Raw genomic sequence first — 25,447 nt, 5'->3', positions numbered from 1 at the left:
TTGTTCACAATTTTATTCTTTTTAAATGCTGTAATGAGGGAAAAAAAACGAAAGAAAAGCTGAAACTTCACTTCCGCTGACAACCCCCTGAGAATTTCTTTAAAAGCCAAAGTATTCCAGTGGCAAATGGAAACATCAACTCTTTCCTTCCAAGGAGGGCGTTCTACCAAAATAGAAAAGATGATGTTCAAACATATTTTTTTTTGATAATAAAAAAGCCCAATAAAAGTCAAATGTGTCTTTTTTGATCAGCTGCAAAAAGACAAAGACCAGCCCTTTAAGTCAGATGCTGTAAACTGACCTTTGGAGAAAAAGGAGAGGTTTGAGCGGTTTTCCACAAATGCTAATGGCCTAGAAAACATGTTTACCCAGGGCTGGGGGAAGGCTGCTGCGCTGCTACCAGCTCAAAATGTCCGGAATGACACTTTCATTCACAGATGTCTTTCGTCTGTGCCTCAGAGGTCCGGGGTCAAAGCAGCACCGGCAGGCAGGTAGGCAGGGGCGAAAGGTTTGATCAGTCTGTGATGGCTCCGCTCGCTCTGCATTTGTCTCTGAGGTATTGCCGCCCGGGGGGGACAGTCGGGCTCTGGTCCTACTCACTTCCTATTATCCATGTGACTTGTCTCCGCCACGCTGGAGTCACTTTGATTTGCCTGATGTACTGCTTGACAAAGCTGGGTGATGGCTGAGAAGTGGATCCAGCTGCTCTGAAAAGCGCACACCTGACATGCCAGTCCTGGTGCGGGCACATCATGGGGAGCATTTTTTAATTCAATGTAATTTATGCATTCTTGCAGTCCTGTGTGTGCCTGGCCTGTCAGCCAGTGCCTAGATGAAGGCTGACAGTTGTCATCCAGGGCCTGAAGGTAGCCTCACATAATGACACATTAGACATACTAATGATGTTTTCTTCTGGCATAATGTTTTCTTCTCAACTTTCCTCTCTCCTCCCTGCCCACCCCCCGCCCCCCTCCCTGACTACAGGGATGCTCAGGACACAAACACGCCAAGGAGACTGCGTCTGCAGAGAATGTGGAAAATGCTTTACCCAACCCAGTCACCTCAGGACTCATCAGAGGTCCCATGCAGGTACCTTTTCGCGCTCACTCTTGCTTTCTGCCTTTCCCACTTGCCTGCTTTCAGATCCGGCTAAAAAAATGCCAAGAATTACATTTCACATATTACGTTAACCTAAGTAATTCCAGTACCTAAATCTAATAGACAGGTTTTTTATTTTTATGACTATTGCTCTTGTTCTCTGGATATTGCTTACCTGATCCCCGCCCGAACTCCATAAAATTGCAATGCATTTAAGATAAGTCTGTTTGCAAATGTTTTATTTTAATTAGAGAGTAGGGTACTCAGAAATGAATATGCTAATGAATTCTGTTGCCACCAGCACAAATTGAAATCAAAGTACCCCTTTCAGCACAACATAAGGCTTTGTTTTGCCTCGTCGTTGCTGTTGACAGGAACATTTCTGTGGGAAACGAGATTTTTCCGCAGACCGGTCAGCCCTAAAATGGGAAATCCCTACCAGCCATTTTTAACCTGGCGCGGTCTGTGGTTGAGGCCGTAGGAGGCTAAAGGCACCGGTGTCGAGAGACCTCCTGAGCATTGCACGAGGCAGTGAGACTAGCGGGTTCCTCCTGAAAAGTGTGAATGATGCATACATAAGCCAATCTGATGCAAAATGACAGAGGCCAAATGGTAAGTAATGCAAGAAGAGGGTCCCTTTACACATACACTGATAATTAATGTTGTCAGTGATTGCTTTCTTCAGTGCTGAAGTCTGAATTAAAAAGGGCAGTGGCCCTAGGCTGCCATTAGCACACTCTCTTACAGTAAGTGTTACGGTAAATTGGTATTTTCCGGCCACAGGCTAGTAGCTGGTGTCTTTTTTTGAATGTGGTTAATCTGTAATGGTCTCAAATAATGTACACACACTAACGAAGCTTGAATGTTCATCTGTTAACAAGCCCCCTTGTTCCCACAGTGGTATTTGAGTCTAATGGACTCCGAGGTACTGAAGTTCACACCACCTCCGCAGATGCCCCAAAACAAGTATGTTTTACAATTAATTGGATGTTTGGTTTTTAATGTGGTAGCTGTGAAAAAGTTGCACAGTGATACTCATCGCTAAAGTGCTGACTGTTTTATAACTTATAAATAGTGATGGTGTTGCTTGATTTTTAGCTCTTAAATTTTTTAAGCGTCTTATCAAAGTCTGTTATATGGAGAGTCAGTTAATTGTAAAGCAGATATGTTACCAGCGTACTGGGGACTGGGTGGGATAGGTAACTGTAATGTGCAGTGATATGTAATAGTGAGAGAGTACATAAAGAGTTCCTAGAAATAATTTGCTTTTACAACTAACACGTTTTCTGCTGCAACAATACAATTAACACTTAGTCTATATTTTTCTGAAGAGTATTCATACCCTGATACCCAGTATCTGGCCTTTGAAAGGCTCTTATCCTCCTGTTTCTGTGGACTCTGTGTGGCCCTGTGCTTTCCTATGTCTAGTATACAGTTTCCTGTCTTAAACACTTCTCAGCACTCTGAATTATACATGACAAAGCTGTTACATAGAAAACCATTAAACTGAATTTGTTTCGTGTATCTTACATCTTTGGAGACCAGTGTCATAACCTGGACCTTCCCACTCACCTTCCAGCTTGGCAGGTGGGTTTCAGGGCACACCTTCTCATGAACAGTTTTCTTTTGTTGTGAAATTGCCTCCAGCATCACTCACTTTTCCTTTCATCCTCGTTTTTAGTTTAATTTTGACTACAGCACTTTTCCTGTCCTCCTGTCTCTTACTAAATGATTGCAGATGGTTTTGGCCATGCTTAGAGAATGCATCTCTATACTAGTCCTGCCTTCATGAAGTTTAGGAGTTGGTTTCTACTTGCTCAGTAAACATTCTCACTGGGCACCACCACGTTGCATAGTTCATATGCTGCACCCTTCTTGGAGACTCTTGGCACCTCCTCCGTTGCACTTGCATCTTTCTGGCCCAAAGGCTACATGGGAAACCCAGCTGCTGCCACAGGAGTATCTGAGTTGCTGTCAGGCTGTAGGAGTGGCCAGCAACTCTCCTCATAAAGTTTTCAAGGTAGTTGTTGTTGTGGGCAATGTTTGCTTTGCTTTGTGGGACAGTAGCAGCAAAGTTATGCTATAGCTGGAGAACTAGATGAAGGTGCTCTCCTTATGATGCTTATCTAATAATATTGTGCAAGGATGTACCTCTCTGTAGAAATAATGTGACAGAGTGGAACACTGCAGCTCTGCAAACTAGCTCAACTGGTCTTTGGTTCTCATCGGCTTAGGAATGTAGATTTAGTAAACCTAAGCATCTTTAAAATGCTGTTTCATCTTTTCATGCGCATTATTTTTTCTCATGTAGTTGAGATCAGATTCTGAAGGCATCTGGGCTTTTTTCCTCTAAAAGACGATGTAAGGTGAAAGTTGGAAATACATGTGGTGGGTTGACCTTGGCTGGACACCAGGTGCCCACCAAGCCGCTCTGTCACTCCCCGCCTCAGCAGGACGGGGGTGGGGAGAAAATAAGATGGAAAAAACCCTCACGGGTCAAGATAAAGGCAGTTTAATAAAGAAAAGCAAAGGCCATGCATGGAAACAAAGTAAAACAAAAGATTTATTCTCTGCCTCCCATCAGCAGGTGATGTCCAGCCAATTCCCGGGAAGCAGGGCTTCAGTACACATAGTGGTTGCTCCAGAAGACAAACACCATAATAACGGATGTCCCCCTCCTCCTCCTTTCTCTCAGCTTTTATTGCTGAGCAGACATCATACGGTACGGAATATCCCTTTGGTCAGCTTGGGTCAGCTGTCCTGGCTGTGTCCCCTCCCAAGATCTTGCCCCCCCTCCAGCCTGCTGGTGGGGGGGGAATGTTGGAGAGACAGCCTTGATGCTGTGCCAGCACTGCTCAGCAGTAGCCAAAACACTGGTGTGTTACTGACACCTTTCTAGCTACCAGTGCAGAGCACAGCACTGTGAGGGCTGCTATGGGGAGAATTAAATCCATCTCAGCCAGACGCAATACAATACATTTCCAAAAAATTCTGAAAGGGCCGTATCTATCAAAAAAGAGATGTGGCAGCTCAGTCCACATCTGGACTGTTTTTGTAATTCGGGTTATATTACTGCACAATAAATTGACTCATAATCTTGTCTTTGTAAACTACTGCCATGCCAGAATTTATTGACTAACTTCTTCCGTGGCATATGTAGCTTGCTCTTGCAGTCTCAATCAGTGTCAATCTGTCTTCAAAGTATTTGATTAAATTACAGCATCTCTCAGTACAGCAGAATACTGGGTAGGGGTTAGCTTCGTGAATCGCTTCGTCTCTTGCCAGTCAGTATTTCTTCCACAGAAGCTGCGGTATGATCACTTCTCCAGGAGACAGTTCCCTTTCTTTTGTCTTGTTTGCTCCTCAGTATCAGCCTTTGTCTCAGTTTGTCAGCATCTGTGTCAGTTAGGATTATTCAGTTGTCTGCCGTTTTGCTTGTTCTCATCGCGAGCAGGCTTTCCACTCCCCCAGAAGACTCCACCTGCACAGTCCCTGGGCGTTAGAGAGGGAATAAGCTCATTTCTACCTGCAGCTGTAGGGGCCTTTAGAAGCGCAGAAACGAGCTCGCACTGAGAATGATGCCTGCAGCATTCTAGTAACATTACGATTTCCCACTTTAAACATTGTCACTCCGTGTCTTCATTTCATTTCTTAATTGGGGACAGATCTATTCATGAGAGTTTATGGTGTAAAGTCAGTTCAAGTTACAGAAGTGCCATGCACATGCTCCAAGCAAGAAACAATAGTTAACCACGTACGGTAGCTTGAGAATGAAAGGGGTTTTTTTTAATGTTAGGTGGAAATGATTCACTTTACATAATGTTTCCTCCTCACAGGTAAAATATCTTCCCCTGAGTAGTCTGCTAAAGAGTAAAAATATTAACATTAGTATTTCACAGTTCCCCCATTCCCTTCAGTAGTCAACCAGAAGATCATCTCTAAAGGTTTCCTTTATGAAAGGATGTTAGGTAGGGCTTTTAAAATCCCCCAGCATAGTAACTTACAACAGTGCTACATTATATAGCAGTTTCCTCGCAGAATAATTCTAATTCTGCATGTTAAAAATAGGGTCTAAAGCCAGGCTTTTTCAGAAATGAGCCAGCTAAATCTATATTTAGGTGTCTAAATCGCAAGCGTACTTTAGGGTAGTGAACCACCAACAGGAGATGCAGGTGTTCAGCATCGCTGAAAAGTAGGGCTGCCTGTAGGGGTATGTAAAGAAAATCGTACACACCCAGTTTTGATAATGATAGCACTGGGCCGTGCTTCATGCTTTGTTATCAGCACCAAGGAAATATAAACAAAACGGAGGAAAGATGATGTTCGTTTCCTTCATGACATTGTTTACTGTGGTTTCTTACTTCTACCTGAATGCTTTAAAAAAAACAAAAGAGGAGGACATTTTTACATCAAATGACTTTCCCGTGAACTCTGGAATAGTTCCTATTCTATCTAAAGGACAAAAAATGCTCATTACATACCCCGAGTCAATACAATCTGTGCAAAGTCATGTAGATTCTCTTGAAATGCTGCCATATTAAACATACTGAATATTCTGAATATTTTTATAAATGCTAACTGTCCCAATATATCCATAATTAAGCTTGCTTATCCACAATGAATATGTATCTTAATTTGGAATACACTAAGCACCGTCCAAAGACCTGATTTAGTAGGCATGAATTCGGGGAGCGCACTCCAATTGCTTATACATGGCAAGACAAAAGCTGGCTCCCCTTCGGAAGGGTCCCTGCGACCGCGTGTATCTCGAAGCCGCTGCAGCTCTCAAAGCGAAGCTTTCCTAAAGCATGGGGTCATTTCAGAGGACGCTGCCTGATGCTGCAACATTGCAGCCAGAAGCCCAATTCCCAAGTGCATTCAGTGGCACAGGAGTCAGTCTCTGGCCTGCTTTTGCAAAATGGTGACAGCAGTGGTAGCAATTTCTGGTACATATGCCTTGCGTTTAACTTCTGCTGCTGCATTTTTAAAAACATAAAAAAACTTGGCCTGCTTTAGGAATGTAGTTTATCCTCTGTCAGGGCTGTGTCAAACAATACGCTCTAAAAATTTTAAGGACGAAGTAATTGGGTGTTCAAAAGGCATGATTTACTGGTTAGCAAAGAGGAAGAGTTCTGTGTAATTGAGAGTATATATACGTGAAGCATATTTGCAGTGCTGGAGCCAGAAATACCAAGTTCTCTGCCTTTTGTGCAAGTGAAACAAGCAAAAACCCCCAAAACTCCAACCTTTGCCCTCTCTGGAAAAACACCCTTGTCTTCACGGAAAATCAATTAAAAGGTACAGCTCAGAGAAAAAATGAACTGTTGGTATCATGGGTACCTCTGGCTGAAGCTTTCCCCCTGCCAGAAGGCAGTGATGGTCCTTTTCTGTGAAAGAGCTGTGGAAACGCAGTTCTTGGGCCTCATGCACTGAAGAGAGAGGTGCGCAGTAGGTCCTGTGTGACAGGGGTAAACCACCTTCATTAAGGAGTCCATAAGCCTTAATTTTCTCCACTATAAGTACTTCAAAATATTTCTTGCAGTGTTCAATACGTGAGATAGATAGCATAAATGTGAATAGTCAGAATTTGAGGGATAGACAGATTGGAAAGAACCATCAAGAAAACACTATATATGTATACACGTATGTTATAACGGAGCCTGGGGGAAAGGCCGGTGGCATGTTACCCTCTGATGTTTTTACAGTCCAGCAACGCTACAGCCCTGCTTGTTCTAAAGCAACTTTAGAGAGAAGGGAAGGAGCAAAAAAAACCAAAACCCAAACCAGATTAAAAAGTTATTTAAACCAATGGTTTCTGAGTTTGGTAGGGTTGTTTTGGGGTTTTTTTTTGCATTTGAAATTTTAGCACTGTTTGTTAGAAGTCCTATTTATGACATTTGTTCATATGAAATGACTTGCCCCAGTTCCTTGCAGAGTTTCTTCTACAGATCATGATTAATAGTTCAGTCCTCATTATTGCAAATGTTATTTTTAAATAGTTATTCTGAGAACAAGAATTCCATTAATCAAAATAATAGATAATGAACAAATAAATGGCAACCTAATTTGTCTCGTTCATACATATGGAGATTATAATGCAAACAATCAAGGAATCATGGAAGCTGCTGTACCGGCATCTGAGTAATATGCGTGTACTGTATGTCTGTTAGCTTATAAGCATAATAGACAGGATCAGCAGCTGTAGTTCTTGTCCCAACACTTTCCCCTTGCCAGCAAACTGGAGCGATATCTGTGCTCCAAACCGATCATTGCAATTTATTTCAATGTCATGCGATAAGTTGTCTCCCATATATTAACATGCACACAAACTGATTTTTTCCTGTTAACTGGTGAAAAGCCCTAGAAGTCAGTACGAAAGCAGCCTTTGGCATGGAAGCTATAGGCTTCACTTAAAAAAAGATCTGCCGTTTTTCCCCTTTAAAACGCTGAGAGTGAAGAAAGCCTACTTTTTAAGACGGTAGAAGTTTCACTTCAGGAAGAATTCAGTCCAGCGATGTATCAGCTGGTTCAAAATCTGACTGTCCCCTCGGGCCGGTGCGAGTACGAGGGGGTGAGCCACTGGCTGGGTTTTGGCACGCGTGAAGCTCGGGTGCTGTTTCCCAGTGAAGCTGGGAGCGCAGCTGTGCATCAGAGGGGTCCAGCCACCCACCCACCCACCCACCACCCACCACCCCCAGCCCCTCTGGGCCTCCCTGCCAGGTGGGAAGAGGATGGATTAGCCTTTTCACGGGTCCCTGGCGCTGCGCGGTCCATGGGCAGGGGGTGCCCAGACCCGCAGGGAGTGCCTCCGTCACCCAGCACCCCACAGGCTATCCATCCCCAAAAAGCACCCCTAATTACACCCCTCTTTTCAGTTCTTACCCAGGGAAACTGGGGCAAGGCGCTTGCCGTCCCCTCCCCTCTCCCCCTCCCTCACCCCCCGGCTCGGCGAAACCCTGCTGCACTCCCCCGCGTACGTAGAGCCGGTTTGATACGAGACGTTTTAATGATGAATGCCTCCTCCTGGAGCTGTGGCTCTGTCTCTCGGGCATGATGCAGCCGCGCAAAAATGTAAAGCATCTTTCTTGGTTTACTGCAAGAAATTCAGCATCCAACTAAGGAAGTTTTATCACATCTCTCATTCAGTTACTGTTTCCTACATTTCAAATATACTGCAGTCTGTACAGCAGCTTTTTTTTTCTTTAATTTTGTTGCAAATCTTTCCGACTTAAACCAAACTTTGACTGGTAAATGTCATGAATCTCGGGCCAGGTTTAATTAGGAATTTTCTAAATCTATTAACAAAAGAGATGCACTTAATACATTATGTCAACCAGAGCTGGGCTTTCTTTAGCTATTTCGAGGGCTGCCATAGGCACAGCTTGAAACTTGCTTGGATTTTACATGGGTGCCGTATTTTATGTTGCATTAATTTAAAATGGTCTGTTTCACTTCATCAAGACTTTAGCTTAAGGATAATGCATTTATGTAAGATTAATCTTGCCATGTTGTTTTAGGATCAGGATTGTAAACTGCATTGTTCCGACAGTGATGTTCTAAATGTCATTTTAAAGCTTTTCTTGGGAGCTGCAGGCTCCCACTTATTCATGATGTTATCTTTAATTTCACTTGATTTTAGAATATCCCTGCTATTTTTTTCAGCATGGTAATTATTCATGAAAATTGGCTAAAAAAAAGAAAAGGAAGATGACAAGGCGGGGAGGGGGGGGCCGCCTTAGCATTTGACAGACCCGCAGAAGAATTCAGTTTTTCTTCTTCTAGCTGCCTCGGTGACCTCCAACTTCAGCCTTTTTCAAACGCTGATCTAGTTCCGAATCCCTTTTGGCTAGCACAAAATTCCGCTTTTTGGAGGCCTCTTCTTCCCCTCCTTGTTCTCAACCTTTTCTGAACTGCTCCATCAGACGCTATTACTTGCTCTTCCAGTCCGTCAGGGACTTCATACGGGCCCGACGCACTTTGCTCTTGCTGGAGAGGCTTTAAAAAAAAAAAATAAAATAACCAACCCCAAAACTCCTGACGCGGCGGGCCGAAACGAGCGCCCGCGACGCTCGCGAAAGGGTAACGACCGCCAGCAGGGCTGGCCGGAGGGTTGCGCGTGGGAGCAGAGGCGAGAATGAGCTTTTTTTTTCCCCTGTGTCCTCCTTCTTGCAGGGGAGAGACCACGGCGGCGCGGAGGTCGCCCACACGCTGCCTCTCCGGAAGGGAACCTAGAGCCCCGGCGGAGGAACCCCCGTGCCAGCGGCCCCCACCCCGACGGGCAGCGCCGGCAGCCCCCCGCGCAGCCGCCCCGCGCCCCGGCGGCTGCGGATCAGCCTCCCCGCCAGCCATCGCCTCGCCCGGAGCCGCTGCGCCAGAGTGAAACCGGCGCTCTGCGAGGAGGGGGGTGCCTCTGCGCTGTTAATCATTTTTAAATAAATGAAGATGCTACACAAGATATATATAAATTGACGTACTAATCAGTCCCATGGTTCCTTATTTCCTTTATAATAAACAGTGGAGTTGGCAAGCACTGTGGCAGCACAAGGCATCTGTATTAATCAAGAGAAGTTTGAGACACTGGAAAAATTAAACTTTATGTGATTTGGACAGCATGAAGAAGTTAAGCACTGTAACAAAAACCTCCCTGATGCTCACAATGACTATTTGATACATTTGAAAAACAGCAGTGGATTCCAGGGCTGGAGAAGTATTAATTAATGAAACTGCCACTGCCTGTCATGCTGAAAAGCAAATTAAAAAAAAAAAAAAAACCACAAAAAAACAAAAAACAGAGAGAGGAAGAATGGGGGGTGCGGGGAGAAGGTGGCATTCGGTGCTGAGAAAGCAATGCTTGATGAAGGATTAAAGGGACTAAAGAGAAAGACCGTCATTCTGCAATGGTTTGTTTCATTACAGTTTGGGGACCACTTGCATTTCTAGTGCTCTTGCTCTTGACTGCGCACCATTAATAGTATGTGAATATGGAAATTGAAACACTTCCAGAGAAAAGCTTCTATTCTGCTTTGGGAAAGAAAAGCTAGTCGAACACTAAGAAAAAAAAAAAAACAGGCTTCTGTGTTTTACTCTCAGGACCTTTTTTTGTAACAGGGCTACTTTCTTCGACCTGATCACAAAGGAAGTCTTCACGTTTAAAAAAAAAAAAAATAATAAAACACTCAGCTGTCTAACGCCGCTGATCTGTATGTTTAGAAGAGAAAAGGTGTCACTGAACAAGTTCAGGCAGCCCTGGGCCCGCCCGTAAGGTACTCTCTGCTCCTGCGTTTGGTTCAGCAGGCCAGCTACCGCTCCTCCTTGGGCCCGGTGACGTTTTGGAAAGACGAGGAACTTCTTTTGTGGTGGCAGGTTAAAATGTTCATATAAATGTGTCATGTCTTGTACTTGGTGATCACTGGTGGTGTTAGGAAAAAAAAAAAAAAGCAAAAAAAAAAAGCTTTATATACCTCTTCTACAGTAACTCTTTAACTGCAAGTTTTCAAGGTGGGGTTGTGGCACATAACAGGTTGTTAAACCATGCAGTGTAAGCAATTAAAAATGTATTCCACAGATATAAATATTTTCTTTTCTTATTGCTGTGACACTATGTGTGATGGTAATATTTCTGAGAGTTTCAGATTTTGCACATATAATTTTATGCATTATCAAAAGTTACTGCTGCCTTGAAAGAAAATGTTCTGTGAAAATTTTTGCAAAAGCTTTACTAGTTTTTTTTTAAATTGTAACATTTTGTAAAGGCAGGAAATGGATTAAAAAAAAAAAAACCCTAGCATGCTAAATATATTTTTCAAAAAAGCAATAATTTTACATGTACAGAAATGATGCTAACCTTTAATACAGGTGAGAGCAACAGTTTACTTAATACAATAACGGAATAGTGCTGGTTTTCTAGAAATGGGCTTCTGACACAAAGATTTGTTTAAAAAAAAAACAAAAACCAGAAAAAAACCTTAAAGCGTGATCTTTCTGTTCTAACAGTTTTTGTGGGCGGGGGGTTTCTTTTTTTAAAAAAATCTAGTCAGTAATTGGTTCTGGATACTACTTGTTACTTGTTTTAAATTACTTGACAGTTTTTGTTACTTCGCAACACTTGCAACAATGCAAATTAACTTTCTTATGTATTTTTTTTAAACTAGTTTTTCCTTATGCTATTACACCAGATGTATACCAGAATTCTCTGTAAGTCTCGGTGTAGTTAGGAATGTCTGTGCAAATACTTATAAGTGACTGTAATTAACTGTTCTGTGAAGTTATTTTGAGGGAGGTCGCATAGACACATTCCATTGTACACCAAAAAAAAAAAAAAAAAGAAAAAAAGGAGAAAAAAAAAGAAAAAATGAAATATTTTGCTGTGTTGCTTAATGATTATCATTTTGGGTTTGCACTAGCTTTCTTGGTTTGTTTTGGATTTTTTGTTTGTTTGTTTGTTTCACTTTTGTTTTGTTGCTTTTCTGAGTCATATTTTCCATGAGTGAAAGTAATGGTGACAGTTCAGGAATGCACAAAAGCTAGTTGCTTAGCCTATTTGTTTGTGTTTTAGTTATTAAAAACTCTTCTGTACCCAAAATGGCATGAAAGTGTAGTGTACATGTGTAATTTCTCTTTTTTTCAATTGTATTTTTTTGGCAAGCTGATCTAGAAAATCTCAGTTAATATTTAGAGCCAAAAGCTTCTTTCTGGAGCTTTTCTTCCAGAATCTCTGACAGAGAAGCTAGTGCTGTTACTGCCATTACCAGGGTACTAATCAGCAAAGTTTACAATCATAATTTAGCTCCATGAAGAACAACAGTAGGGGAAATCAGTTTAAATAATTATATGCTGTGTATAGCACAGAGATGAGATTTTCACTTAATTAAACAAGAAATAAGAGTGGGTGGGGGAAAGCCAACCTTAAAGACCATCTGTTTTCAGAAGTGAATCCCACGATTTCTATTTTCTTCTTCATCGTTGTATTGTATTGATTTGTTATTTTAGTTAGGCCATAGTATTTAAAATGAGTTGTGTTCCTTATTTATTTAGTCAATGGGCTTTGATCAGCTCTTTTAAGCAACGTGATAACTTTTTTTGGCATGACACGCTCCTGTAAAGCCCTTTTGTGACTGTTACAGGGACTTTCTACTACCTCTACCAATCTACTGTTTCTTCTTCTTAACAGGTTTTTATGGTGTTGCAAGTCTAATGTAACTTAGACAATAAAGGGTTTGATTATCTACGCTGCAGATTCTCAGTGTATCTGCCATCTCTCTCTCTCTCTCTCTTTCTCTCTCCCTTTCTCTGGTTTTTGTGCGGTTTATTATAGCTAAAGTGTAGAAGATCTTTTTTATTATAGCTAAAGTGAAAGAAAGACCTTCCTTACGAGAGTACTTTTGTATCCTGAATGTTGTGCACTGACCAAAAGTTGGAACTTGGAGAAACTTTTTCCACGGAGCTAATCAGCTACTACATTGCCATCATGCTGTTTGCATTCTTGAAATTCCTTCTGTCAGAAATGCTATGAATAAATCGGTACATACTGCAAAACAGAAAGCAAATTAGAAAGCCAAAACAGCTTTTAGTTTTGTATTTCAAAGCCACTTAAAGTGCTTAGTGAAAAGCCTTCGCGTAAATCGCCGCCCCCATCCTATGGAAGACTCTGCTTATATGAAAACAACTAGTTAAGAAAATTATCCTTTGGAAAATAGCATCTTCTTATTGGTGCAAAAAAATGTTCTGCTATTAACTGACTGTCAGATAAGAATGTCTCACTGGAGAGATTTCCAGGTGTTGACATCATGCACATTTCGTGGTAGTCCCTGTAAACGTGTTGCCACCTTCTAGTACTTTGGGGTCCTGTGTGTGGTGGAGCGCACGCGTACATTTGTCGTGCTCGACGCTTTGGAGCGTGCGTGATGTTTTGAGCTGTTTTACAAAATTGTGTCGTTCTAGTGGGAGTGCATCCCACTGTTTGCTCGTTTTCACGGTCAAAGGGTTCATGACCGGGCCTGTGTTTGGTTTTGTTCTCCTTCCTTGCTGTATTCCCATGCTGGGCTACTTAAAGCTTATTTCAGCAGCTCCAAGAGGAGTGCTAGAATTCACTGACGCATTTGGGGATTTCTCCTTGAAAAAACAATCTGTCGCAAGAAGGCCTGGAACAAGGCAAGAGGTAACTTCTTTATTAGGTTCTTGCTACATAAAATGTGTTGGGTTAAAAGTAGGAAAGGTTGCATTTTATGTCAAGTCAAATTTCCCGCTCCTCCTGCAAACCAGTATTTTTAAGCCAGCGGTTCTGTGCAAAGCACTGAATTGCAGAGAGTCCTCTTCCCTCGTGTTCTGTCCTTTCTCTTTTGCTGTGTTTGACAGCCCCATACTTCAGGGCAATCCAATGTTCGGAGGCAAAGCTCACGTGGACTCACTGGGAGCTTGTAGGTAAGGAGTGCCTGCTTGATCCCAGTATTTAGAGGGTAACTCAAGTGAAACGGAGTACGCTAATATATATAAAAGTTCCTTCCACTTTAGTTTTCCATTATAAATTATGAAATGATTGTTTCTGGAGCAGCTAGGGATGTAAAACAGTTGAAGATCAATGAAAGCATAGACACACTCCCCTTATTAACTGCTTTCTGTGGGGCTGCATGTATGCCAGCATTCCTGAGAGGGACTATAACCATGTGTTGACATCCTTAGCTGTCTCAAGGTAGACAGTAGCTGTTACAAATGTATTATGGCTATATTTTTTTCTTCAGGTTCATTAGTGCTGCTTTTGGGAGAGAGAGGAAAAAACAAACAAACAAACAAAACCCTAAACCCCAGAAAAAATTGCCTTTCATTTGACACTGGTGGACAAAGGGCAAACCATAGATGGACAAAAATAAATCCGTATGTGTGGGTATAACCAAGTATTTCCAAACTGATCACCTGCTACTAGTCAAAATGAGGGACACTTTTGCTATTGAGAGAGAAAAGGATGTTGTGTTGGGAGTAGGAAGTGGGCACAGAATGGGATCGTTTTGTTGTGGCTTGGGTAAAGAGATCAAGAGCGTTAACGTGACCCAGCTTTATGGGTTTGAATACTGAGGTGGATGTTGCCCATAGGGCCATAAGAAAAAGAGATGGAGAAAGCATGTGAGAGATCAGTAAGGGGCTAAGTTTTGACCTTGTGAAATTCAAGTAAGTAGATGGAAGGCAGTGTCTGAGAAAGGCCAAAGCTGAGGACAGGACCAAGGAGAAGCCGGGAGTGGAGCAAGAGGTTTAGAGGAGAATCACCAAAGAGCGGAAGAGTTGCCAAAAAAGGCAAAATCAACTGTGAGAGAGAGCAAAAGAATGTGGAGATGGAGCAGAAACTCTGAAACCCAACCAGAAGAGGTCTGTGCCCGTTGCAAAGGGTTTCCATTCAGATGAAAGGGAGGAGGGATGTGCAGGCAGCTTCTGGGGAGATGGATTGGAAACTTCAGAAAATAAGCACATAATTTAAACCATGAATCATCTTACTCTGCAAAAATGTTCTTTTGTGGTATGAGCCTGAATGATGTTCTGACAGAAAATAAGGGAATGCCTTTTTGGATCTTTACTCTCTTGACTGATGGGTGAACCAGAGTTAGGACTGTAATTATGAATAGTTGAGGCTGGACTGAAGGGTCTCTCCAATACCCAAGGGGTTTTCAAAAGCATATTGCTCTTTTCAAGAAACAAGCAGACTCTGATTAGCCCCAAGCAGGAGGGGAGAAAAAAACAAGGCAGGCAAGAAGGCATAGTGTTTTAAGCAGATGCTGAACTGGAGCAATGCTTTGAGGATGCTAGAGGGTACATTCAGATAGCATTCTCTAATACAGAATATTTTAAGATGCCTTATAGTATGTTGGATAAAAGAGCTGGGGATGCTCAAAGCCGTTAAGAAAAAATGTCCGATACTAAAATGGCTTCAGACACTTGGCTATCTCCTTTGTGAAATCCTTTGTATGTCAAATTTAAGTTGTGGTTCATGTAAGATTGTTACAGATGGTTTGATTTGTTTGTTCCTGTGTCATCAGCGTTATCTACAAAGGTGAGTTACTTGTCAAGAGTTTAGAAAATGTGAGGTACCCATGTTCCCTTTCTGTAAGTGAAAATCTCTGCATGTCGTATTTCATCATCATCAACCCAAGTACCACAGGAACATTAGAAGATTTTTCTAAGCAGAGAAAAATGATTTATTTACCTTCTAAATATTTGTTGTTCTGGTATGGCATAAAAGGGACATTGGCCCTCCAGTTCATCTTACTCCCAGAATTCAACTTACTTTTCTGGGACAAGGCAGTGTTGTGCCTTGCCTGGGACAATTAACAGTCCACTAGTGGTTTCTGAGGCCTACGGCTTGCCGCAGAGCACTGGAGCGATGCTCCGATAAACACGTTTCTGCTAGGGATCTCCCTTGGCGAAGGTAGGTCACGAACGGAACCATTTCTTGCTTTTACCACAAGTTTTTACAAGAGTCATGCTGATGCTGCAGAGACACTGGGTCTGTTCTTCCAGATGGGAGCCAGCTGTGGGAGGTCAATGCCATCAGCTCACCCACGGAGAACCATGCGCTTAAATGGTAACTGGTTTGCTGGCTACTGCCTTCCCAAACTTTTCATCTTCATGTGTTCCTCTCCTTCTCCCTCAGAGAGCACAGATGCAGGTGGTTGCTTGCACCATGGAGGAGGTGACGTCTCCAGAGCAGTGGTGGGAACAGGCAACTGGGAAGAGTTTCTGTCAGCAAGAAGTCCACGTCAGGGGCTTGCTGAGAGTCCCGTTCCCCTCTGCTGGGGTTTCCTCCCCACGTCTCCTGTCAAATGGCAAATTGGTTGTTGTGTGGCCGTGCTCCCAATAATGTGCAAAAGCCTGCTGTGGATATGAGAATGATTGTTTTTTCCCCAGTCTTTTTTCTTTTCAAATACTGAGAGTAGAGAGCATCCCTGGACTGCGTTGTTAGAGACAGTCTGGAGGAAGCCTAGTGCAGATGCGGTATTAAGCACACTTTATGTCTGTAGGAATGGTAGGTCTACTGGCAGGCTCTAGGGGCTCTTTGCAGTGGCAGATTTGCAGGAATTTGCTAACTAGAAGGTGGAATTACGTGGAAATTTGCTCAGGTGCTCGGTCTCTGGTTGCTCACCGTCCCTGCTCGCTCGTGTCCCATTAGCCACATCCACTAGGACAGAGCCATGAAGGGAATCGGGACTGGTCTGAGCCCTGACATTGAGGAGGGTGTCTCTGCTTTGGCACAGCTGTATTTGGGGCTTTTTTGTCTTGCACTAACCATGCAATGTGAGCCGCCCAGGAGCCAGCAGCCCGGAGCTGCTTTAGCTGGGGAGATGTTCCTGGCCTGTGTGTGATGAGTGACTGAGACTCTGGGCAGTGACTTCTGGAAAGGCTCACTGCAACTCCGTTCACCCTTCGCAAGTAAGGGCTCCCTAGCATTTGGCCACAGGTCATTTATGGGCAGAAGTGACCTGCAAGAAGTGTGTGGGAGCTTCCTGAGCTAGGTTGAGTGCAGCGCTAGGGTTAAATCCAAGCAGACGCAAGCAAAATTCCAGTGAATTCACCATTTTTTATTGCTGAAGATAATCTGGTGGGCGATTTTATAGATCTGGTTCTTTGCTCAGTGTTGTACGTGATGTTTGACAAAGCAATTTGCCAGTTACAGTGTTGAGGGTAGGGGGAAGGACAGGTAGTGAGCAAGTGTCAAAAATGACATAGGCTTTTCACTTGCTGCTGGAGAGGCTGATGATTTACTTCACAGCACACTGTTTATGGGCTACTCCATTTCCTACACTGCCCCTGGAAGTTTTAGCGCTTTCAGGGTTAGAAACATCTAAGGTAAATTCCCTGCGAACTTACTTAAGTTATTTTCATTTTGTCGTCTCCGACAGCACACGATATGAGAAATCACATGGCTTTTAAGGTGAGGCAAGTAGAAGGGGAATAGTCCAAGTGGCAGCAGTGTTGCTGTCCTAAGCTGCTACTTTTTCAGAGCATGACATTAGATTATTTGGTAACCGAGTTCATTCTTCTTTGTATTGGTCCTGTTAAATAAACAGTGACTTTAAAATGAGGCACAGCTGGAGGCACCATTAAACCCACATGAATTTTGCTTCTCAAGTTGTATTTTCTGAGTGTTTTGCAGAAAAGGAGTCTTTGAGAGTTTTTAGAAAAAGAAAAACAAGCTCCTAAGTTTAGAGAAACTATTTTGACGGTAGCCAGAATTACAGTGCTTCAGGAATTTGAACTTGTAAGAAACAGGTGAGCACTGAGGTGGCATGGGAAGAAGCACTAAGGCTGTAAACCTAGCTACATGTTGACTTGGCCACGTTATTGCAGGGGCTGGTTTGGTAAATGTGACTCCAGGGAGGACAGGTGCCTTCTAGGGCCTCCTCTGATCATTTATCATGCTAGTTCTGGCAGAATAATTTTCTCTGTAAGATTGCAGTTTCCTTTATTATTATATATCTTAGGTAGGTGTCTGTCCGTGCTGGTCACAGTATGGTAAGAGACATTTCCCGTTGTGAAAGCTGCGTGTGGGTTGCCATGCAGAAGTGACTTTCAGCTGGGCTTGAGGGCAAATTCACCCTCTGCCCGCCTCACTTACCTGCTTGAATGCCTTTAAGCTGCCTGCGAGGCAAACTAGTTGCTGCTTTGAGAAGAGAGGTGCAATGCACAGGGGACACAGGCAGTGCTCTAAAGGCATTACCTGCCATGGGGATGGGCCCCGGCACTCTCGGTTTTCAGTCAGTCTGCCCAGAACTTCTGCTCTTACTGCAACCAAGATATGAAACAAATAATGCTGGCTGGATGGTGGACATTGCGTGCCACAAGGGCAGGTGGGATGTGTAGGCGGTCTGGCTTTGGACTGAGCCCAGGCTGCCTACCAGGGCAGGTTAGATGGGAAAGAGCAGGATTTCACAGCTCAGGTAAATGCACAGGCGTGTAGGAAGGCTGTGGAGGAGCCTCACCCCGCACGGCTCCTGGTGTGGTATGGTGTGGTGAGCCACGGGCAGCAGGGAGCGCCTAAAGGACGTGATGACAATCTCTCCGCTGGGCCGCTACAAAGGAAGAGTGGTTGCTCGCTGCCCTACGGCCATCTGGAAAGAAAGATGTTGTGTCCTTTTTGTGCTTCCAAAAGATGCTCTAGCGGGAGGACATTGAGCTGAGGGTCTGGGGAGGCACAAGATCTTGACAGTCTTCACCTGCCCAGGTAATGATGTGGAAAGTTTGATACTTTGCCGTTTCTATAGAGCTTTTAATTGTTGTTTTTAATTATTCCATCTATCCATGAGTCCATGTCACTTTTGTACCGTTGGAAGGAGCAAGCTGTTTCTGAGAAGAGACTGAAAGCCTTTGGAGTTCTCTCCATTATTTCCAACATGGAAAAAGGGCAAACCAGCTTCTCCTCCCCACCTGCGTGTATTTGAAGCAACTGCATTAACATTAGCAGGATTTTTGCATAGTTGCATGGCTGACTGTGAGTTCAAATTTGACCTCCAGTCAGTGATGCATAAGAACTTGATATATGCCTATTTGCATAGTTATTTTATGAAGGGAAAGGGTTAGAACAGGGATTGCAGGATGATCGCAAAATGGTCCTGCTCTCTACACACATCTGGGGAAACTGTGACACCAGTCCTAAAGCCAAGCTGTAGTTAAATCAAGAGATTAATGTGCAGCTGATGTTATACATTAGCTCATAATGTTTTAACTGAAGTTTCTTCTTTTGGCAAGAAATCCGTCTTTTTTTTTTTTTTTTTAATAAAAACCAACAAAAAACTTGCAATAAAGTAGTCTCAGAAGATGGAGGTAAACAGGTGTAGTTGTCCCAGTGAATCAATTGCAAAGAAGCAATGAAAATGATACTTAATATACTTTAAAAGATTAGGCTTTAGTATGGAAATGATACCAGTTGAAGTGAAAGCAATACTATCTACGTGGGAAAGTGGCATTGAAATACTCTTTCTTTCTGCCGCCTTTTGTCAATAAGAGAGGCTTGAATTATGCATTAGTGAGCTATAGAGTTATGGAAGATAATACAGCAAGGTTATGAACCCAGAACAAAAGAAGGGGAAACTAGGTTCAACTCAGTAATATATCACTTGGAACATATATAAATGGTTATAATGATTTGCACATTCTAAAGACAGTAGTCACGTATTTAAATGAGAACAGAGCCATTGCTTCAAGATTTTCTTCAAATATTAATTTGGGCATTGTAATTAGTTCTTCTTGGGAAGCCTTGCAATGTTCAGTATGTTTAGAGTTTTGTGGAATATTCTAGAAAATGACTCTTAAGTAGATGTACTTGAGATGTAGGATTTTACATAGATATCAATTTGTATTCACATAAATGAAATTTTGAATCGCTGGCTGAGAATAGTCATCTGTTGAAATGGGAGCAATCTTTGGACAGAGATGGCCAAAGCAATGCTGGTTCTAAATACCAAATATTTGGAGGAGAAACCATAAGCGAAGAATTATTCACAGCATTTTTTTTTTCACATCATTAATTTTTTTATAACGTGCTTTGCTCCCTAAATTGACAAAGAGAAAGGGAAGCAAAATCCGTCGGCTAATCGATTTGCTATCTGCTGGTAGTTCTGAAACGGCGCGTTTCTGCAAAGCCCTTCCCCTGAGTGACGCCCAGCCGCTGTTACCCGCCGGGTGCTGGTGCTTCTCCCGACCTTGGCGTCCACCCCAGCCCGTGCAGGGTACTCGTCTGCAGCAGCGGGGGAAACAGAGAAGCTCACACTTAAACCTGACCTCAGCAGCCCCGGGTTTATTCGTTACGTTGCTCTGCCTATACATGAGGCGCACCGTTCCCAGGTCAGTTTTGTTTGGAGATAGAGCGCTTTCCTCCCAGTTCCCGAAGATGGAGCAGCATGAGGCGGGGAATATATGGGAGGACAGAGAGCTGCTGTTGAAACATCGCATGTCGTGGTGCTTCTGTGCGCCCGGGATGACCCTGAGAGCTTCTGCGATGTTGGCTTTGAGGCCCTCGGGCCGCCCCACCACGAGTGGCACTTGGGCTTGGGCAGACGTTGGAGCTGGGTCCGCTCAACTCCTTCTTCTTAACCCGCATGGAGCAGATTCACTTTGTAGTCGATGTGGAGCAGAGAGGCTGCCGTAAGCCTGTTGAGATACGGCCTTTCCCTTTCTTGCTCGGCTTTGGAGGCAGTTTGGAGCCCGGCTCCTTCGGTCCTCCGCGCTGGGCTACGGCCGCTGCCAGTCCTCGCTGCGCCGCTGCCCGCAGGTCACCTCCTGCCCCCAGAAGTGCTCTGCTGCGGAGGTTGTCTGCTCTCCGCCTGCAGCGTAGGGAAAAATGATGGTCTGGGTTTTGTTGCTCTTGCTAAAAATGTAGCTAAAATTTTAATTTTTTTTTTTTTCTTAATAGGATTTTGGGTGGAGATCAGGTAGAGAAAAGTTAACCACAACAGATTTTGGTGGTGGTTGTTTTGTTGTTGTTGTTGTTGTTGGTTTTTTTTAAAGAATTATGGACTTTGAAAACAAGGTCTTCCGGTGGCTGAAGCTGTTTACTACATCAGTGAGAGACATCTGATGTGCACTCACAGTTCCCCGAGCTGTATCATTAAACAAGTATAAGTTAACCAACCTTCAGTCCACTGTTATTTGCTTTTAATCACAGCTGAGGAGCTGCTTAAGAAAACGCTTGGGAAAAGCAAACCATTTCTTGAAGAGGGGACTAGGGAGTCCAAGGTAAGCATTTACCAGTTGCCAAGAATCTTTAGATCCATTTAGTGTCTCATTATTTGGTGAATAAACCACCTGGCATTGCTTAGAAAAACATCAGTATAATTCCTTTCCAAGACAGACCTAATTGTATAGCAGTGTGTGGCCATTATTTTCTTCCACACCCAATCTGAGACTGGGAGCACATGCCATATATTTTCATTCTCTTTTCGTTTCAAAACCAATGTCCTTAAAAAATGAATAATTGTGGGGAAATGGTACTATGTTTGGCTACTCACGCTAACTGCCTTGCTTAAGGAAGGTGCCAGCTGAACCCTTACAAAAGAAGTAAAAATACACACGCCTGCCCCAGCATTATTGTGCTCTGTAATGGATGGTTATGATGAGGAAAACAGAGAGGACTTCAGTTTTGTCCTTTGTGAGGTTTCTTTCCAGGCTCATAGATGAGGGGTCCATCATCTTGAATTACTCATCAAGAAGCCCCTTGTTTTTTTCCACCTCGTTACAAGTTTATAGACTCCCGTGCACGTAATCATGAAGATTGCGGCTCCTGTTTATGAGAGAAGGGGTAATTCCTGACTTTTCATTGTTCTCATTACCTGCAAATTTTGGAAACCAATTCTGAAGAGCGCTCGGTGGGAGCTGGTTGGGATGTTGCAGGGATATACATCCAGTTCATTAATTTTATTTAATCCAGGGACTGCTGCATATTGCACTAGGCATGGAGGCTTTTTGAATTTGGGTTTCACTCCTGAGCATATGGTGTACTGCCAGTAATTAAGCCTGACAGTCATGGATGCACAGATCACTTCGAGTAAGCGATTTCCACTTGGAAGAACCAACGTCTTGGGGCCACCTAGGGAAAGAGGTAGATGCATCCTTACCCTTATCGTATAGCCAATACCAGTGAAGAGCATAGCAGGACTGAGTTCTCGGGTACCGATGTCCTGCAGCTGTGAAGGTCACAACTTCATCCAGCTGTTTGCTTCTGCTTGTGCCTATCTCCTTGTTGCTGAGGTGTAGCTCCCACCAGTTGCTTTTTAGTGAGGTTTCTGGTTTCAGGCAGGCGCTGGGAGAATTGGGAAACTGTGACCTGTGGAGGGGTGATGGCTTTTTCCTGACTATTGCTTGCTGCTGTGGTACGCAACGTCCTCTGGAGCGCGGAATAATGGATGTGGAACAGAAAGGCTGAGAACACGCACCCTGTGCAACCTCAGGGTGCGCTGTCTTTGGTGCCAGTGTCCATCCATGAGAGGCTGGTGCTAATTTTCTTGCTACACAGCCTGAATCATGTTACAATTTTCATAAAGTTTTTCAAATTTTCAAACTCTTGGAAAATTCAACAATTTAACAGAAGTAATGTTTGGTCTATAAAACATAACACAGCTTAAAAAAACAAAAACAAACAAAAAAAACAACAAAAAACAAACGGGCAGTGAGGATACAGACAGTTTCTGTGTAGAAAGTAATTCGTAACTTGGGTAGTTTCAGAGCAGTGTTGGGTCTCCTGTAGGCCGAGGAAAAAAGCTGCTGCTGCTGCTTTCCATAAAAGCAGGAGCCTGTCCTTGCTCTTCATTTCCAGTACTTATTATTTTTACCACATTCATATTTTTATATTTTGCTTTTGGAAGACACAGGGACAGAATGATACTCCCTTCCCCCGATCTCGCTGTGATTATCTAGCATAAATCTCCCTTTATAATCTTATCACTGGGCAATTCGGTTATTTTAAATGTGAGCCTGCTTGCCCACTAATCAGTTCATCTTCAGGTTTTTAAAAGCGCTATTTCATAATTCTGCACATTCCAATTGCTTCTGAGTGTCCAGCCCAGCTCTGCCTTCACTTATCCCCTTCTCCTTCCTTTCTGACAAGGCAGGCTCTTTCTCTCGCTCACAGTCTTCGCATTCCTTCCAAGTTGATGCACATAGTCATTTGTAATCAAGGCTGTAAATTGTATTTAAAGCTGTACTCCACTATCCATGGATATTTGAATCATAAATGAGAGTATTGTCCTGCCTGTACTCTCACTTACTCTTTCAGCCGTAATAGATCCTTTCATTTGTGCTCAATTAGCTTTTCCACTCCTGCATTCAGACCCTGAAAGTTTCCACTCTTTTCTTCAGGTCTTGAATGCTGATGGTGTGGCCACGTTTGCCTCTACCCCATAATTTGTTTAGCTCTTTTGTGCCACAGATTTCACTGAATATGGTTTGTTTGTTTTGATAAGTCCAACCAGCATGACAATATTGTGCCATAATTTAAAAATGTTCCCTTTAATTATTGCTGGGGTGCTACGGCTCTGGGATGGACCTCTTAGGTGTTTGGGCTTTTATGTCACCAGGTTGAACGTAACCAGAATTTTTCTAGAAGACTGGTTTGGGGTCGTTGTGTTTTGTGGTTTGGTTTTTTTTTTTTTTTTTTTTTTTTTTTTAATTCTGATAGAGCAGCGAGCCAAGTCACAGCAATCATGTGTCAGGAAGAGTAATTTTTAGAACAGCACCCCACGGCGTGCAAGTACACAGAGTCCTCTTCCTTTTGCTGCAGCGTCCTTACGCCGAGATGGGTAATCCAGCCTGGTGCCATCCCCGCCCCTTCCAGTGCCCGCTCTGCCCTCCCAGTCCGGGCCAGTAAAACCTTGGCGGTGGTGCCGGCTGCTCCCCGTTAGGCATTACGTCTCCCCTGGGACTTCAGCCCGATGCAAAATTTATGGCTCCTAACATTTGTAACCATTTGTCCTGCTGCTGGCGCAGCTTTTTATGTTTGCTGCCATCTCCGAAGGTGGAATTAGAGACAATCTTCTTGCGAGCAAGTGTTACCTTTTCCCTTCACATTTCCACCCCCGTTTTTTGTTTCTTTTTTTTTTTTTGGTCTTTGTTTTCTGAGAAGAAAAAAAGCAAAACTCAGAGAAAATTAGCCAGCTTCACTTCCTTGGTTTGTACTAGAAAATGTGCACATACTTTTTCACTATGTGATCAGACAGGTTTTATTTCTCTTATCATTACATAAATGTGGGCTGACTGTTTTTGTTTTTTTTTTTAATTGATGTTCATTTCTGTTTTGAAAGTGTTTTTAGGGGAATTCTCTTTCACTTTGAACAAAGCTGGCATGTTTAAATAAATGTTTTTCTTCTGTACTGAGCCCTGGGATAATGTTGCAGGCAGGGTAATTGATGTTTATTTGAAACTAACATCTCAGAAATTATTTTGTGATCATCTTCCCCTTGCAAGACGATCGTGACCTTTCTTTCTAGGACCATGCATGGATGGAGGGAGAATCTATTTGGATTCTGTTTTGGATGAGGTTTGTCCTTAATATTTGTGACGGTTTCTAGTAGGTTTAAACTGAATATGACAGAGGAACTAATCTCTAGTTTATTTCTCTCACTATAGATAGGCATCCCTGAGTTTCCCTAAATTTTACTCTAAAGTTTTTCTATCCTGGGATACTCTAGAATTAAAAAATACAATTAAAAAAAAATCCATCTCTCTGACAGACTAAAATGAAGAGTGTTTCACTCTGTGTGTAAGTGCACAGAAAACAGGGAGGGAGCGGACAAAGACAGTGGAGGTGTTAGGATATTCATCTGGGATGTGAATCTGAAAGCAAGCCAGGAAAATACACCAGCTAGTAAGACCTTTGTTTGTTGACCTGCATTTGGTGGTGAGGATTTAGGGAAAGAACTCTGACCCTAAATCTCACCAGTAAGAGATGACAAATTTAAGCAATAAAGTATCATGCTTGGGCCTCTACACAGGGGCACCAGACCTTGTTGGACAGAACTTTCTAGTTCAGTCAGCTCTATCATTAACCCTTTCATGAACATCAAATGTAGCTAGATTGTCTTTTCGTATTTAGGGATGTCCAAAGTATAAGCCTTTTTTTTTCTTTTTTTTTTTCTTTCTTTTCCCCCAGTTAGAATAGACTTGAAAACTCCCCCAGACCTCATTTATGTGACACTTTTCATTTGACAGCTCTGAAATGTTTAATTTTTGTGAATCCAAAATCTTTATAGATCCCCAAAGAGACCTATATAACTAACAAAAACATGGCACAGTTACTCAAAGCCTTTATATATGTAAGTATAAAAATCTCAGTCGCCATTATTTTCGTAGACACCTTTCTCATTGTGGGACCCTACTCATGTATACAGAAAACTCAATTTGAAATCCTATCATTTCCTCCTGAAAGGAGGGTCAACATGTGCCTCTGCTGATACGGATTTTTCCACACAAACTGACCTTGTGCAGCATTTCTACTTAGTGAATTAAAATCAGCAGAGAGAGCCAGCAGTGTGCAAGTCTCAGTGGCCTCATTTTATTATATGCACTTTAAGGATAGACTGTTAAGGAGGAACATTGCTTGGATGATGGTGAATAGTGATTCAGGCAGACAAAGCACAATGGAATTGCTCGGTTCGTATCCTGATCTGCAGATTTCCATGGCTGCAAGTCCTGCGCTCTCCTCCCTCTTTGTACATCGGTACCCTGCACATACTATTATATCTCACCTCCAGAGTTACTGCCATTTGTGTATCGCATACTGCAGTCATGACGTCTGATATTGCTATCAGTATATTATTCTTCTTCGGTTTTATTTTGGGTTTGGATATTGTCTGAGTTGCAGACTCCTGACAGCAGGGAA

The 25,447-nt window shown here is 42.9% G+C and overlaps 1 protein-coding gene across 4 annotated transcripts in view; it reads left to right on the top strand.

The window, feature by feature from the left end:
* The window catches only part of ZNF516 (zinc finger protein 516), a 105,705-nt gene extending 93,373 nt beyond the window's left edge, over positions 1–12,332 (top strand). For 3 of the 4 annotated variants that reach the window (XM_030011939.2, XM_030011940.1, XM_030011941.2), the window contains exons 4-5: positions 985–1,089; positions 9,271–12,332. In XM_030011939.2, coding sequence (XP_029867799.1) covers positions 985–1,089; positions 9,271–9,530 — 365 coding nt within the window. In that variant the 3' untranslated portion in view covers positions 9,531–12,332. Of the gene's footprint in view, positions 1–984; positions 1,090–1,996; positions 2,065–9,270 lie in introns of all 4 variants that reach the window. The other variant, XM_030011942.2, reaches the window with a different exon arrangement.
* Positions 12,333–25,447: the final 13,115 nt, after the last annotated feature.

Source organism: Aquila chrysaetos, chromosome 4 (genome assembly GCF_900496995.4).
Source record: "Aquila chrysaetos chrysaetos chromosome 4, bAquChr1.4, whole genome shotgun sequence".
Lineage (NCBI taxonomy): Eukaryota > Metazoa > Chordata > Aves > Accipitriformes > Accipitridae > Aquila > Aquila chrysaetos.
This window is presented reverse-complemented; position numbering and strand designations above follow the sequence as displayed.